This window comes from Octopus bimaculoides, chromosome 2, assembly GCF_001194135.2.
Source record: "Octopus bimaculoides isolate UCB-OBI-ISO-001 chromosome 2, ASM119413v2, whole genome shotgun sequence".
Lineage (NCBI taxonomy): Eukaryota > Metazoa > Mollusca > Cephalopoda > Octopoda > Octopodidae > Octopus > Octopus bimaculoides.
Genome location: NC_068982.1, coordinates 85,066,451 through 85,082,625, shown reverse-complemented (window position 1 = coordinate 85,082,625; position 16,175 = coordinate 85,066,451). Strand labels below are relative to the sequence as shown.

Sequence of the window (16,175 nt, the reverse complement as noted above, 5' to 3'; positions counted from 1 at the left end):
ATATCGTCAGCCACCAAGGGACATGCTCAATTGGTTAAGGTCAAACAACTGACAAGCAAATCTGTGGTATTAAGCAGAATATTTGCTGTAGCCCATCTTTTTATACCAAGACAAAACAATGTACATGATAACACTTCCAATCAATTAAGATCAGAAGCCATGAGAGCCACTGCCTGGTACTGCATCCGGGCATTTATTATTATTATGATTATTATTATTATTATTATTATTATTATTATTATTATTATTATTATTCAGGTCACTGCTTGGAATTGAATTCGGAATCTTGGGGTTAGTAGCCCGTGCTCTTAACCACTACGCCATATGAGTGGGCATGTGGCGTAGTGGTTAATATAAAAAGTCTAAGATCTCCATCATATACTTCAGTGTGTCTAATAAGTCAGTACATAGAAAATTTGTTTGATTAAATGTCTATTTTTCTGAGATGAGTTGGTAGATTATAATTTTTTTGATTATAATAAACTCATCTTTAGAAATGAAAAACAGAATAAAATTAACCTTATTTTGATTGGTTTCATTTCTATTTGTCATCAGGTATTGTACTCTCAAATGTGTGCATAGTACCAGTCTAGGTTAAAAATCAGAATCTTTATTTTAAATGAAAGCTGATTATGTTCTTATCCACTGCATGTATGATTAATGTCACATTTTGGGGTTGTTAATATTTATCTTTCAAAAAAATCAGGCATGTTTTGCTGATGTCAGCATTGAACTTACTGGTTGTGCTATTAGTGTTCTTCATCATCATCATGTTGCCCTTGCTGGCATGGGTTTGATGGTTTGATTAGAACTAGCAAGCTGCACCAGATTTGGTATGATTTCTTCAACTGGATGACCATCCTAATGTCAACCACTTTACAGAGTGTACTGAATGCTTTTACGTGAAACCACATGGGCACTTTTATGCATTATTTTTTTTTACATCTGCCACAGAAAGCCCCACCTAACATGGGTTAGGTAGGGCTTTCTGTGGCAATTTTATAGCTGATTGCTCTTCCTGATGCCAACCCTTTATAGCCATGTTAAAAAGTACAGGGATGTGTCATACCCTGACTTGTATATTTCTAAGCTTCCCCTGTGGTTCATAGTCAGTTATGGAAATTTTATTCCATAATGGTATTAGGTTCTTTTTCTCACACCCTATGTGTTCTGTCGTTCTTTACTTCGATGTTTCATCTCTTATTATTACTTTACAATAATCCTCTTTTCTGATCTTTATATTCTTTCCAATTTTTCTGTAAATGCATGAGATGTTATAGATGCAGTTCATATGCTCTAAACAGATTTGAGTAGGTTTACTCTTGAAGTATCTGTGCAGTATGGTGTTACTTTTGAACACAGTTTTGCTGTTGTATATGTGTTTATTCTCTGAATTTTCTCAGACAAACCCTTGTAGTAACATACAGTTGCAGAGTAGATTGGTTGAGTATTTATTATTTACTTCATAGTAATTGTGAACCCTATATGATGGGCTTGGCATTTGTTAGGTGATTCACGATATATATGACTGAATGACCCACCTTTCTACTAATTCTCATCCATTCACTTTTTCTGCCCCCCTTTTGTAGGAGATTAGCAGCTTAAGTAATTTTTTTCCTCAAACCCCTACCTTATGGAACTCTCTTTTTTGTTACTTCCCTGATACATATGATCTTAATTCTTCTAAACCTTGTGTTGATCATTTTCTACTTTTTAGGACAGCACATTTGATTTTTTTTTATTTATTTCTTTTTATTTGGTAACTCCAAAAAAAGTAAGTAGTTGCTTAAGGTCTGTTTAACTGCTGGTTATTTGCCACACTGAGTAACTTCAAATTATAAAGAAAAAATTCTATTAAAAAGATTAATAATCCAAAGAATTAAGATCATGTAGATTTACTTAAACTGCCTGATGATACACTTTAGAAGATGCCTTAATTTGATAATAGCATATTCCTTTTTACATTTATTGTTTTTTTTTTTGTTTTTTTTTCAGTATTAAGATAGTATAGTCCTTAAATAATCAAAACGACATTTACGTATTTTCTTTAAAAATAGAAAATTTAATTTATTTTTATTTACTACATTTATTATTTTGCAATTATACAAAATGTAAAATGTCTGGTGCACCAGCATGACCGCAGCCACTTGGCTGAAACACATAAATAAATTTTTAAAAAAAATATCTACTTGCAGCATCAACACATCTATCTCAAATTTTAAAAAGAAGTGCATATAGAATTGCATGTTTAGGTTATCAAACTAAACTAAATGAAAAAATCTCACAAAATATTTTCTGTAAAATGCTTTCAATCAACCTTCATGTGAAGACAATCCTGATGATGGCGCATCTACTGGATATCCAAGCATGAAACTTAAAAATTGTTTCTAGGTAGATCTGGTACTTATCCTTTACTGTTAGATAATCCAAAACATTAAAATAGTAAATATAGACTAATCATTTCTATTCATTGAGTTTTCCTTGTTAAGTTTGTTGTTAAAAAAGAAGGCAGATTGTTTATAGATATTTGATTATGGTTGTTAGAAGTAAATGTGAAACAAACTACACTGTAAAGCGATAATATGTTGTCAACTTAATGTGACAGTCCCATGAAAGGAAAGAATGCTACTGTTATTTAGCCCCAGGAAACACCATTTCTTGTTGGACTTGACACATTTCCTATGTCCTTATGTTTTCAAAGTGGAGACAAGCACCTCCACCCAGCAAAGCTAGCATCCAGAGACTAGTTTCAGAGTTATTGCTCATCATCAGTCTGGAGTAGCATGGCTTGCTAGCTGTTGAAGCCTATCTGCCTTTGAAAACATATATATTTCAAGTGAAATACATTCACTGATTTTTGAAAATAGAAATAATACATTTCTAAATCTCTCAGAGAGATGGATGCTGGCTTTGCTGGGTGGAGGTGCTTGTCTCCACTTTGAAAACATAAGGACACAGGAAATATGTCAAGTCCAACAGGAAATGATGTTTCCTAGGGCTAAATAACAGTAGCATTCTTCTCTTTCATGGTTTCATGGGACTGTCACATTAAGTTGACAACATACTATCACTTTATTGTGCTGCTACTGCATAAATATCTCTGAGAGATTTAGAAATATATTACTTCTATTTTCAAAAATCACTGAATGTATTTCACTTGAAATATATGTTTTCAAAGGCGGATAGGTATTAACAGCTAGCAAGCCATGCTACTCCAGACTTATGATGAGCAATGACTCTGAAACTAGTCTCTGCATGCTGGCTTTGCTGGGTAGGTGCTTGTCTCCGCTTTGAAAACATAAGTATACGGGAAGTGTGTCAAGTCCAACAAGAAACGGCGTTTCCTGGGGCTAAATAACAATAGCATTCTTCCCTTTCATGGGACTGTCACATTAAGTTGACAACATACTATCACTTTATCGTGCTGCTACTGCATAAATCTCTCTGAGAGATTTAGAAATGTATTATTTCTAAACTACATTGTGCCTCTAACATATTAAAAAGATTTGTCTAAACTACTTATATTCTTAATAGCCTATAATTGTTTTATGGTTGATTTTATAGGACCTTGAATTAGCTGCTTCATACAAAATGAATGTTTCCAAAATAGAGATTATATCAAAATTGGAAGAAATGAAGCATGTATTGGTAAGTATGATTTTTAAAATGTATGAGAGTTATTTGAGAAAGTCAGAAGTATTAAATATTCAGCTGTGCTTTTAGTCAAAAGGATTTAAGCTTTAAACTGTAAACCAAATCATATTTTGTTTTCTTACTGTTAGATCCTATTAGATGTTTGCAAACAATTTGTAAGAAAATTAATTTTGATAATACAAAGGTTCCAAGAGAGAGTTTATAAGTCATATGTTTTTATTTGGATACTGTTGATGGATTGACAGTGCCTACTCTGCAGCCAATAATTTCACAAGAATAACTATTAAAATAATGATTGACAATCAGTAATTTCTTAAGGAAACTGTAACTTTACATGTGTATCACACTTACCTTTTAATATATTTCTCACCATGTTATTGCTTAAATTTTAACTTGATTGTTTGTCTTCCAGGTGAGTGTTCCTCTCAGTTTAAGCTACCTGATATTTATTCCAGAAAGAATTCTGAAGAACCAGAACCTAATTTTACAACTTCTGAATGTAACATGTGGTAAAGAGGATTGCTATTCACATACTGATCCTACACATGATCAAGATATCAACAGAGGTTACTTGTTAATGCTGCAATGTGATAATGATGTGAACAAACAGTCGTGGAAAGGATCCACAGTACATGTAGATGCTACTGCACAAACAGCAATTGCTTTGTCTCATATTGCTGTAAGTCTCTAAATATTCACTATTAAAATAAAATGATTTCTTAATAAAGCATGAATAAAATTAGAAATTTTGCTATCTTTACTAAAGGTTTTAGCACAAAAACTGATTACATTTGTTAATAATTTATTTCCTTTAGTACAAACTACAGAGTATTTTTGTTCATTTTTTTTCTCTAAAAATTCATTCAATATGTAACTGTTGTTAGAAATATCTTGTAATATTGGTTTCAAATTTTGGCACAAGACCAGCAATTTTGGATGCAGGGGGAAAATCGATTACATTTACCTCCCAGTACTCAACTGGTACTTATTTTATCGACCCTGAAAGGATGAATAGTACAGTCAACTTTGGCTGAATTTGAACTCAGATCGTAAAGACAGATGATATACTGCTAAGCATTTTGCCTGGTGTGCTGCACAGTTCTTCCAGCTTACCGCCTTAATGTCTTGGAATATTGAATGAGCATTGGTACATATCTGGAATATTGGATATTTACTGAACCTGCTTAAACTCAGCTTTTCTCCAAAGATTCTTGTTGACAAACTTTGAGAGATCTGGAGTATTTTGTGAGAATAATAGATTGTCTTCATTTTCATAACATTATGCAATTAAGAGGCATTTCCCAAACAATTGAGGAATTCCAGCTTGTTGAAAATGTTGTCCTTTGGAGGATTTTAACTGACCCTAGCAAACTAAGAAATTCTAATAAGTGACTTTTGCTAGAAGCACAGTGCACTGTAGATAACTAATTATGAAAATATTTGATCCAGCTATGATGTTGCATGGACACTCTATATGATGCCATAACTTTTGCTTATCTATCAAGCAACTATGGAGAATTTTGCTTATGCATGTTTTCCTTTTTTATCTCCTCTAGAAGTTAAAATGACTCAGTTTACATCTTATTTCCCCTGTTGGACTTCCATATGTGATTATGTGGTTAAGGAGTTTGCTTCTCAACCACATAATTTCAGATTAAGTTCCACTGTGTGGCACCTTGGGTAAGTGACTTCAACTCTAGCCTCAAGTTGACCAAAGCCTTGTGAAAGGATTTAGTTGATGGAAACTGAAAGCAACCTGTCATATGTGTGCACATACATGTTATAGTCCCCTTGCCTTGATATTGTGTGAGAGTTGTATGCAAGCATCACTGCCATACAAGCAGTATTCTTCATTTCTAATTCTCCATTTCAACATATCAGGCCATGGGTAAATATTACTTTACTTGGAAACAGGTGAGGGTTGGCAACAGGAAGGGCATCCATTTGTAGAAAATCTACTGCTAAGAATTCTGTGCAGCCCATGCAAGCAAGGAAAAGAAAGAACAGTGGCCATTAAAACATGATTATGAAGGAAAATATTTTTGAAAATTTTTCTCAATTGAAAATATTTTATATAGCTACGTCTTTATAACCAACTGTTTAATTTTTCATTGTTAGGTAGACAGTCTTATGTTAGTTGTGACTCATTCATCTGTACTGAATGCAATACAAGAAGAATTTTCTAAGCTGATGGATACAACTGTTGAAGTGTTTCAGGAACAAATTTCCTGTCATCAAGCCATCTCAGAATCTCTAGCTGAACTTAAGGTAAGAAAAATGTCTGTGAATTATGTAAAACAGAGTGTGACTGCTTTTAGTTTGCTCCATTGTCATATACTTGAATTGTTTGATACCTTATTTTTGTGGTACGCATGCAATTAGAAATCTTTTCTTCTGCAATTATCACTGCTATTACCACTGCTACCAGTACCATGTTATAATGTGTTCATCTGTTGAAAGAGATACATATATAAAGATTTACTGTTTTCCTACAAAATATAAACAATCTTTTTAGGAAGCACAATCTGGAAGAGAATATTGATTTTATTTCTGGAGATAGCGACTTTTAGCATATGATGTGAAAATATTTACCTTGATATTAGATTACAAACATTTAATTGAAAACTAACTAAATTTGGATTTGAGAAAGTTTAAAGGAAATGTACAAGTGTTATTTTCAAAGAAAGATAAAAATATTGGGTTGAGTTTTTATTTAAAATACTCACGATGCTTGTGAGATAGCTCCACCACTTTATCTGTTACTGGTTGAGACTTGCTTACTCCAAGTATTAGCCTATTTTTTATTGTGGCTGCAGGAAATTCGTATCGAGATCTCCTAAATAAGTCACCTGAACTTATGAATCTCACTTTTCAACCAAGCAATCTCATTCAACAAAGCACTTTATAACCATCATTGAACTTCCTGTTTTTTCATGTCCTCATCATTTAGTGCTAGATAAACTTAAGGTGGTAAGAGCGGAATTTGACCACATGCTCCAGCTAGGGCTTATATGCCCCTCCACCAGCCTTTGGTCATCACCACTCCATCTTGTCCCTAAGGGATCTGCGGGTCTTAGACCTTCGACATCTTAATTCTGTTACAGTTTTGGACAGGTATCCAGTACCTCACCTACACGGTTTCTCTTCATCTTTGCATAGCTGCACTGTACTTTCTAAGATAGACCTCATTAGAGCTTACCATCAAATTCCTGTGAATCCTGATGATATTCCTAAGACAGCCATCGTCATTCCTTTCGGTTCATTTGAATTTCTGTCCATGCCTTTTGGATTCAGGAATACTACAAGCACATTTCAGAGGTTTGTTGACAAAGTTGTTCATGGTTTGCATTTTGTCTTTGCTTATATCAAATATCTGCTTATTGCAAGTGTTGGAAGAACACATCCAACACTTAACACTGCTATTTCAACATCTCTCTACGTACCAAATGAAGATAAACTCCACCAAGTATGTTTTTGGTTCCTCCTCTTTGGAATTTTGGGGACATTTCATAGACAGCAATGGAATTTGTCCTCTTCCCGAGAAAATTCAAGCAATACAGTGTCTAGCTACTCCTACTTCTCTTCACCAGGTATGCCAATTTTTAGGAATGATAAACTTCTACTGGCGTTTCAATCCACATTGTGCTGGGAAATTGACTCGTCTAACACAACTATTGCAAAAGAGAAAAAAAATGATGAAATTATTTCCCTTCCACTATCACAACTACAGGCTTTTGAGGAAATGAAAAATGAGCTAGGACAGATTTCTTTGTTAGCCTCTCCAATACAGAATGCTCAGCTGAGACTCTCAGTCAATGCATCCGATTCTGATGTAGGTGCCGTTCTACAACAATCCTATCACAACAAGATGCAACTTTTGGCATTCTTTTTTCACCAGCTTAAACCTGTTGAAATTCATTGCAGCACCTTTAGCAAAGAACTTCTAGCTATGTACCTAGCTGTTAAATATTTTTCTCACTTTTTAAAGGGTCATGAATTTACCATATTCACTGACCACAAGCCACTCACGTTCGTTTTGCTATCGAAGACCAACAAATATTTTCCTTGAGAAAGTTGACAGTTGGGTTTCATATCGCAGTTTACTTCTGATATTTCACATGTAACTAGAATGAATAGCTCAGCCACAGATACTTTATCCAGACTTCCTATTTGTTCTCTATCTTCCACCTCAGAGATAGATTTGTCCACTTTGACTGCTGACCAGCCTGCTTTGACCTCATTGGATACTACATCTGACAAATTTTCTACTTGTCAATTTAAGTACATACCAATCCCAACTGCTGTGAAGATGATCTTGTGTGATGTTTCTACTGGTGACCCGTGACCATTAGTTCCTGAGCACCACCAGAAACATGTTTTGAATGCTTTGCACTTGCTCTCTCATCCTGGCATCTCTGCATCAGTAAAGCTAATTTTGGCTCGATTCTTCTGGCCAAATATGCTTTAGCATATTGCTGCATGGTCTCAGAATTGCCAGCAGTCGAAGATATGTAGACACGTTCAAGCACCACTTGGCAGATGCCTGTTTTCAACAAGTCCATATCAACCTAGTCAGTCCTTAGCCTGTCAGCAATGGATTCACTTACATCCTCACAAGTATAGACTGTTTTATGTGCTGGCTGGAGGCTGTTCCTTTACACAATATCGCAGCAGAGTCTGTTGCTCAAGCTCTCATAGCCACTTGAATTTCTCATTTCAGTGTTTCCTTACAGATCACAACTGACCGTAGCAGACAGTTTGAGTTGCAGCTGTTTGCAGAACTGTCAAAGTTGTTGGGTGTTAAGCACATCCACACTACCCAGTATCTAATGGGATGGTAGAACGATTTCATCGTCAACTCAAAACTGCACTGCGATCCTATCCAGATCCTCACCACTGGAGTGAGTCCCTTCCTGTTGTTCTTTTGGGTTGTATATCCTCTGTTAAAGAAGATCTCAGTTTTACACCTGCAGAACTACTTTATGCTGTGCCTTTATCACTCCTGAGTTAAATGTTTACCTCTGTGGATTTAGCTGCTCATGTTCCCACTGAATACGTATACCACTTATTTTCCTATTTTGCTGATCTACTGCATATGTCTTCTTGATGACAGTCTATACCTTCTTTTATTCCACAAGACGTTTCCTCATGGACTCATGTATTTTTGAGGGACGATTCTGTGAGAGGACCACTCACACATCTGCATAAAGGACACTATCATGTCCTAGCAAAGACTGACAAACTTTTTACCATAGATATTAATGGCAAAAAAGAAACAGTATCTGTTGACAGGGTGAAGCATGCTTTTGCTGTAGCCCTCACTCCAGAACCAAATGTACCCCTCCATTTTAAACCACAAAATACTGCAGACATCATACCTACACCTTCACCAGCACCAACAATGCAGTCATCTACCCCTTCATCTTCTCATACCACCACCACACACAGTGGCCACAAAGTCCACTGGCCTAACAAACTGTGCAAAACATTTAAAAACATTTCTATAACTTCCTGTTTTTTTGTTATCATGCATTTTTCTATGTATTTTCATGTGATGTTTATTTTGTGTTCAAAGCATGCATTTCTATCCTTTACTATTTATATGCAAATGTCCTACATTCTTTTTTATACCTTGTTTGAATTTTCACATATTTTATTTTGTTGTAAGATGCTGTATTTTTATTGATCTGCATAATTCTGCATACACTCTAATATGTGTACTAGCATGTTCAACCCTTCTGTCTTACCATTTTTACTGGCAGTTCTCTCCTATTATCGCAAATTTGTGTCACACAAATGTTCTGGTTGGGGAGTTCTGTAGCAGAATGTATTGACAAAAGCACAAATGGCAAACTATCCTCTCTCCCTTTTATTTATAGTTGTTGTTTGGACGTAGCACTTGGCTATAAAGATCTTGCTTTAACCCTTTTTCTCTGATTAGTTAGTTTTTAGATGCAATTTGTTCCCTAAACAATTGCACCGAGTTACCCAGTCAACCAATCAGATGTGCTCAAATGGATCATGTGTTCTCTTGGTGGTAAAACCTTTCACATCTCTATGGAGCCTAGCAATTTCCTTACATAGATAAGTTTTTCTTCGCTTAGGGAATCTAGCTTGTGTTTTCACCAGGAAGTTATTTGCTTCCTTTCTCCATATTATGACACAAAGAAATTCATCGCTGCCAACACTGCCAATATCACTGCTACCAGCTCACACTACATCTAATGCTGACCGCATCATAATTCATCTTCGCATATGTAAACTCATTTAGTGGATATGACTTTTTAGTGTTCCCACAGAAACGTTAATTTACCTTATACAATGTTTAATGTCATTTTACGCTCATGTTGAATTTTGGAGCAATCTTATGTTCCCTTCATAGAACACATGTAATGTATGTATTACCAGTTCTTTTGGTGTAGTAGATTTTTGCTATTCTTGTTTATGTCTCCTTACAGACGTATATATTCTAATAAGTTGCTTCTTAAATTTCGCACCCCTCTTGTTCAATAAATACTGAGTTAAACTTGCAAAGCTGTTTATTTTCTCCTTTTGATTTTTGATGTTTATCTTAGTGGGTTACCAAACTATCAGTTTGGTTTCTCTGCTAAAAGTCTAATACCAAGGAAGTTTGAGAATTTTGTGCTTGACTCTTCAGCTTCCTCTTTTCACTTGAAATGAGTTAATTACAAACCAAAGGGGAAAACATACACACAGCCAAAATTGTCAAATTATGCAATAAAATAAAATAATTGGAATGCTACACCTGACAAAAATAAACAATTAACAACAAAAAATCAAAATAACAAAACCAAGCAACTGGATGGCAATAGCCTCTTATGATAATTTAATAATCAAAGGCTCAGTAGAAAGAACAATTTATAAATGAAGTATCAGTATTTTGCAAAAATGATCTTAACACTAGAAACAAAGTTCAAATTTTTGACTATATTGTTACATAGATTATACTTTTATAGCCTAAATCTAGTTTGATTATTTTCACTGAAACATAGTTTAAAGACAATCAAAAATTATGCACATAAAAAACCACAGAGTAATTCTGAAACAATAAAAAGTAGATCAATAATGATTCACAATTCACTCATGAATCAACTTTCATTAAGGAGCAGTGTGACATAAGCTTATTTGATTCATACAAATATATCTTCATAGAGCTCATAGTACTTGTCATTGCAGTAGAATCTATTTATGAATCACCAAAAATCTAAAAAACAACATACATCCTTCAGGAATTTTTATGCTCCACTAACTCATATTACAACAGTGGGGAAATTGCTTTAACCATCTATTACTCTTCCTTCACATTCTTATGAAACTACTCACCTCTCCTTTTCTCCCTACCTAATCCCCTGACTATATCCTCTCTTATACCCACTTACCTTGAAAGTTTGCTTTGGCACATCACTCTCATTTTCCTTCGTTATCTTCATCTTCCAAATAACTGCTACTTGCCCGTATAATGTGTGGTAACCACATATCTCCTCTATAGCAAGACACCTGTTCTTGTTCTTCTGTCATAGCCTCTCAGCAGCTGGCATAAAGCCTCTTCCTACTTCCTAATCGCGCACGCACTTAGTTACAGTCAAGGGTGGAGTTTTTTTTTCTTACCTGTTCTTTTCTCTCTTGCAACTTATTTCGCTACCTCGCAGGTGCAGGTGGCATGGAAAAAAGCACCAAGTACACATTGTAAGGTGGTTAGCATTAGGAAGAGCAAAGCTGACTCTAGAGTTTGGCACAGCACTGCAGATTGCTGGACGCTGAGGGGATTAAATGAAACTACCCTAATAAAGCTAAAAATGTAATTGACCTATATGATGCCTTTAAAAAAATTAACAATTATCTTAAAGAAATTTAAGACTACAGTGATGGCCTGTTGTCATTTATTAAATATCATCTATTTGTATTCAAACCAACATGTGCATTGGTTGTAAACACTATAATAAAATCTGTCAATAAAAGCTTCCAGCTTAGACAGAAAATAAGTACAGATAATAGACAGAAAAATAACTGTAGCAGTAAAAGTAATACTGACACCATTAACTTTCATTTTCAACTTAGTATTTTCAACTAGTATTTCCCCATATCATTTAATGAAAGATGAAACAATTCCAGTATACAAGACCAAGAACCTTCCATCTCTTATTCTCAACATTCATTCCTTTCCCTCACTTCTCTCACTGAAAACTTTTCTGTTCCTTGAGATAGCTCTCCCCTCTACAATACTCTATGTTATCACTTCACTTGCCTGCTATCATTCTCAACACACTATCATGTTCACTCACTATACACATCCTTATCTACACTCACATATTCCTCTCCACCTTACACATCATCTCACTACCTTATTATCTATCCTACATGTGCCACTACTAGCTCTCGTTTTACTTCCTTTTTACATTGATATTTCCCTCCAACCACACCTTCATTCTTGTACATCTGCCACCCTTGCCTCTCTTACCATCTCCCCTCACATTCTTATGAAACTACTCACCTTTCCCTTTCTCCCTACCTACTCCACTGACTATATCCTCTCTTATACCCACTTACCTTGAAAGTTTGCTTTGGCATAACATCACTATCATTTTTCTTTATCTTCATCCTCCAAATAACTGCTACTTGCCCTTACAATGTGTGGTAACCATGTATCTCCTCTATAGCAAGACACCTGTTCTTGTTCCTCTATCAAAGCCTCTTCCCACTTCCTAATACCCTACCACACATACACACACACTCACTCAGTCACAGTCTGGGCGGGGATTCTTTTTTCTTACCTGTTCTTTTCTGTCTTGTTGGAGGCATGGAAAAAAGCACCCAGTACATATTGTAAAGTGGTTAGCATTAGGAAGAGCAAAGCTGACTCTAGAGCTTAGCATAGCACTGCAGATTGCTGGATCCTGTCATATTGTTCAACCCATGCCAGCTTAGAAGTTGGACATTAAATGATGATGGTGGTGGTCGTGGTGGGGGCAGCAACAGAGGTGGTGGCGGTGGCTGCGGCGGTGGCAAAAAAAAAAAAAAGAAAATGAAGTTGAAAATTGTACTGCATGTATTTTCAAAAGAAAAAGGAAGGGTGGTTTTCATGTAGGTTAAATGAAAGACAACAAGTAAACAAAAGCATTAAAACATTAGGCAAAAGGTCTTGCAATATTTGTTCTTGGTGAAATCTACTTGTCTTTTACCTTCCAGGGTTGATAAAATGAAATACCAATCTAGGGTCATGGACTGGTGAATTGTTAGAGCATTGGACAAAAGAAATGCTTTGTGGTATTTCTTCAAGTTCTTTATGTTGTGAATGCTCAGGTATATGTGGCAAACTTGTCTCTACTTTGCCAAGATGATGGTATCTTATAACAGATGCCTGAAGGAAAGCAACAGGAAACTACCTTTGTATTTTCCCATGAAGATTCCTTGACAAGTGCATTGCACTTATCAAGGAAGTCTACCTGAATGCATAAGGAAGGAATGTTAAATGATTTCTCTTTCAAGATAAAGTCTAATGATAAATTTGGTTTCAGAATTGAACTGTCACCAAAACTTGCAGTTAATAGAATGAGCATTGAGGTATTTATCAAATTGACCAAGGTGTATAAAACAGTGGATCATGAATTATTTCTGAGAAGATCCACAAACTAGAACTGTATGAGAAATACCCATATCTTTTTCCAAAGATGACTCCATGACAGAAGGTCCATGGCAAAATACATGATGGAAATTTTCCTGGGATCAATATTGGGACCAAAAAAATATTAGAAAAAAATCAAACCCATCTTTTTATTTCTAATATATATTAACAATTTATCTAAAACATCAAATATATTATTGTTTACTATTTTTGCAAATAATACTTATATAATTTTGGAAGAAAACAATTTAATGAAGTAGTTTTAGTGATAAATGTTGAACTGGATAATTATTCAAATGAAATAATTTTTTGAATTAGAATATATTATTCTAGTATACAATGTTTTAATAAAATGTCTTCCTCATTCTTTAATGAAAATATATGCATTAATTTATCAACCCATGTAAGTAACGAAAATAGATATGGATGTAAAATAAAATGATGATGATGGCAATGACTAAAATATGATCTAATGAAATCCATTTAAATGAAATAATTTAAAGGAGACATATAAAAGCAATAGAAATAAGCTGCTCAAATCATAATAAATATGTTAAAATCATGGGTTAAGTAGTTATGTACATCTAATTTTTGTTCAGTTTGTAACACTATTAGTTTCATACTCTATAATTTATAGGCATAAATCTTTTATGTTTAATAGATAAATATAAATATCCTGATTATTCCCCCTTCTCCATGTAATAACTAAGATCAACCAAGTAATATGTCAATGAGAAGGGTAAGTATATTGTTTAATCCTAGAGTGGAAGTTGTCTGGGATATGGATCCCCCAAAGTATAATTAACCTGAGTACTTTTTACCAATTCCAAAAATGTATACTGTTTACAATGCCTATAGAAATCATTTGCTGATTCTTTTAGTCATTCCATATGTTTAAATACTCTTCTTTGATTAGTCTTTGTACAATATTAAGTGTTTAGTTAAAAAGATTGGGGAAAATACTCTCCAGAGATGCCTGTTGCATAACAAAGTTATAGTGAAGTGGGTGTCAGCATACATTAAGTATGTTGGCACCCACTATATTAAATAGTGAACCAAAATGTTGTAATTAATTAAAATTACATCCATGGTGATGAGAAAAAGAATCCTTATTTTAATGACTGATTCTGAGAGACAACCCCAGAATTGAAATTAACTAAATAAATGATGCAATGGGAAATGAGCCTGATTTTGATAGTATGGTAACAATTCCAAGTATGTTTTTGTCTTATTAGACCAATCAGCAAAGCATAGTTTTTTTTTTCAAAATAATCATATGATCTAATACACCTTTTCATCAAAACATTTTTAAGATTCTTCCTAATTAATAAAATGAATTTCTTAAGACTCTCCTTGTAATTCACAGTTATAGGTGCAGGCGTGGCTGTATGGTTCTGGGTTCAGGCCAACCAAAGCCTTGTAAGTGGATTTGGTAGCTGGAAATAGAAAGAAGCTTGTTGTGTGTGTGTCTTTGTCTTTGTTCCCCACCACCACTTGGCAACTGGTGTTGGTGCGTTTATGTCCCCATAACTTAGCAGTCAACAAAAGAGACTGATAGAATAAATGCTAAGCTTTAAAAAAAATTCCTAGCATCAAATTGTTCTACTAAAACTGTTCAAGGCACTGCTCTAGCATGGCCATAGTCAGATGACTGAAACAAATAAAAGATATAAGATATATTATCAGGTCTTAGAATGTCTAGAAAAATATATATCTGTGTATCAATGTTGAATGGAACCATAACATCAAAGACTAACATGGGGAAAATGCTGAAGTATGTCTCCTGTATGAAAAAAATAGTAAAATGGGTGTTAACATACTTGATAGAGTGAGCCAAGAAATTGTAATTAATTAAAATTGCACCCTTAGTGAATATCATCTTAATAAGTGATTCTGGTCTAAACAAGGGAGAATTTAAATATATTAGATATAGAATGCAGTACAAAGTGAGCTACCATCTTGCCAATGATAAGACTCATTCCGACTGACTGCATTCTATATCTGTATATATAAAAGGCAGGATGTCTATGTGTGCGTGTATGTATGTGAATGTAATTTGTGCGTATCCACAAATTAGCACGCATGTTGCTCAAATTTTAGGAGGACATTCGTCATGACCTTAGCTGTATTTTCATCAAATTATTTCCCCCAGTAAACAGTGGTAAAAATAATTTTGAACCATAACTTCTAACCATTTTCAAAACAGAAAAAATATTAGCAAACATGAATTAAGTCCCCTTCTAGCGATGGTGTGGAGAGAGAGAGAGAGAGAGAGAGAGAGAGAGAGAGAGAGAGAGAGCTAACACAGTTTTAAAATTTCGTCATTTTAGTGAGTGATTGACAGACAAAAAAGAGACAGACAGGGGTTGTTATGTATGTATGTATGAATGGCTTCAGTCACACACACACATAAGAACATGTATGTGTACAAAAACATGTATGCAATAGGTGTACATACATACGTGTGTGTGTTGCCCGTATATATATATATATATATAAATGATATTCTCTGTTTCTCCACAACTAATTTCCAAATTAGCTGAATCCGTTGCTCTACTCATTGTGACATATAGCTGATCATGCGTGAACATAGGAAAGAGTAGACATTACCAGAGCAAAAATCCTAAGTGTTGACTGTAGACACGCTCCTTCGCAAATGATCAGCTATCATTTTGTAAACAATGTTTCGAAAACTACTCATGTTTTTGAAAGGAGAGATCTGACTCACACATCTCTCTGCGGGAAAAGGTAGGCCTCTCTATTCCTCCTACAAAACTTCCATCTGAGTGCCAAATTTGCCTCAATTGATGGTATTACTCAGAAAACATGTATGCAATAGGTGTATGTAAGTATGTGTTTGTGTGTGTGTGTTGCCTAT

The 16,175-nt window shown here is 34.7% G+C and overlaps 1 protein-coding gene across 6 annotated transcripts in view; it reads left to right on the top strand.

The window, feature by feature from the left end:
* Positions 1–16,175, top strand: part of LOC106878085 (mitogen-activated protein kinase kinase kinase 4) — a 309,575-nt gene that overhangs the window by 150,105 nt on the left and 143,295 nt on the right. For all 6 annotated transcript variants that reach the window (XM_052978397.1, XM_052978400.1, XM_052978396.1 and 3 more), the window contains 3 exons: positions 3,565–3,648; positions 4,067–4,333; positions 5,773–5,922. In XM_052978397.1, the coding sequence (XP_052834357.1) occupies positions 3,565–3,648; positions 4,067–4,333; positions 5,773–5,922 (501 nt within the window). The remainder of the gene's footprint in view (positions 1–3,564; positions 3,649–4,066; positions 4,334–5,772; positions 5,923–16,175) is intronic.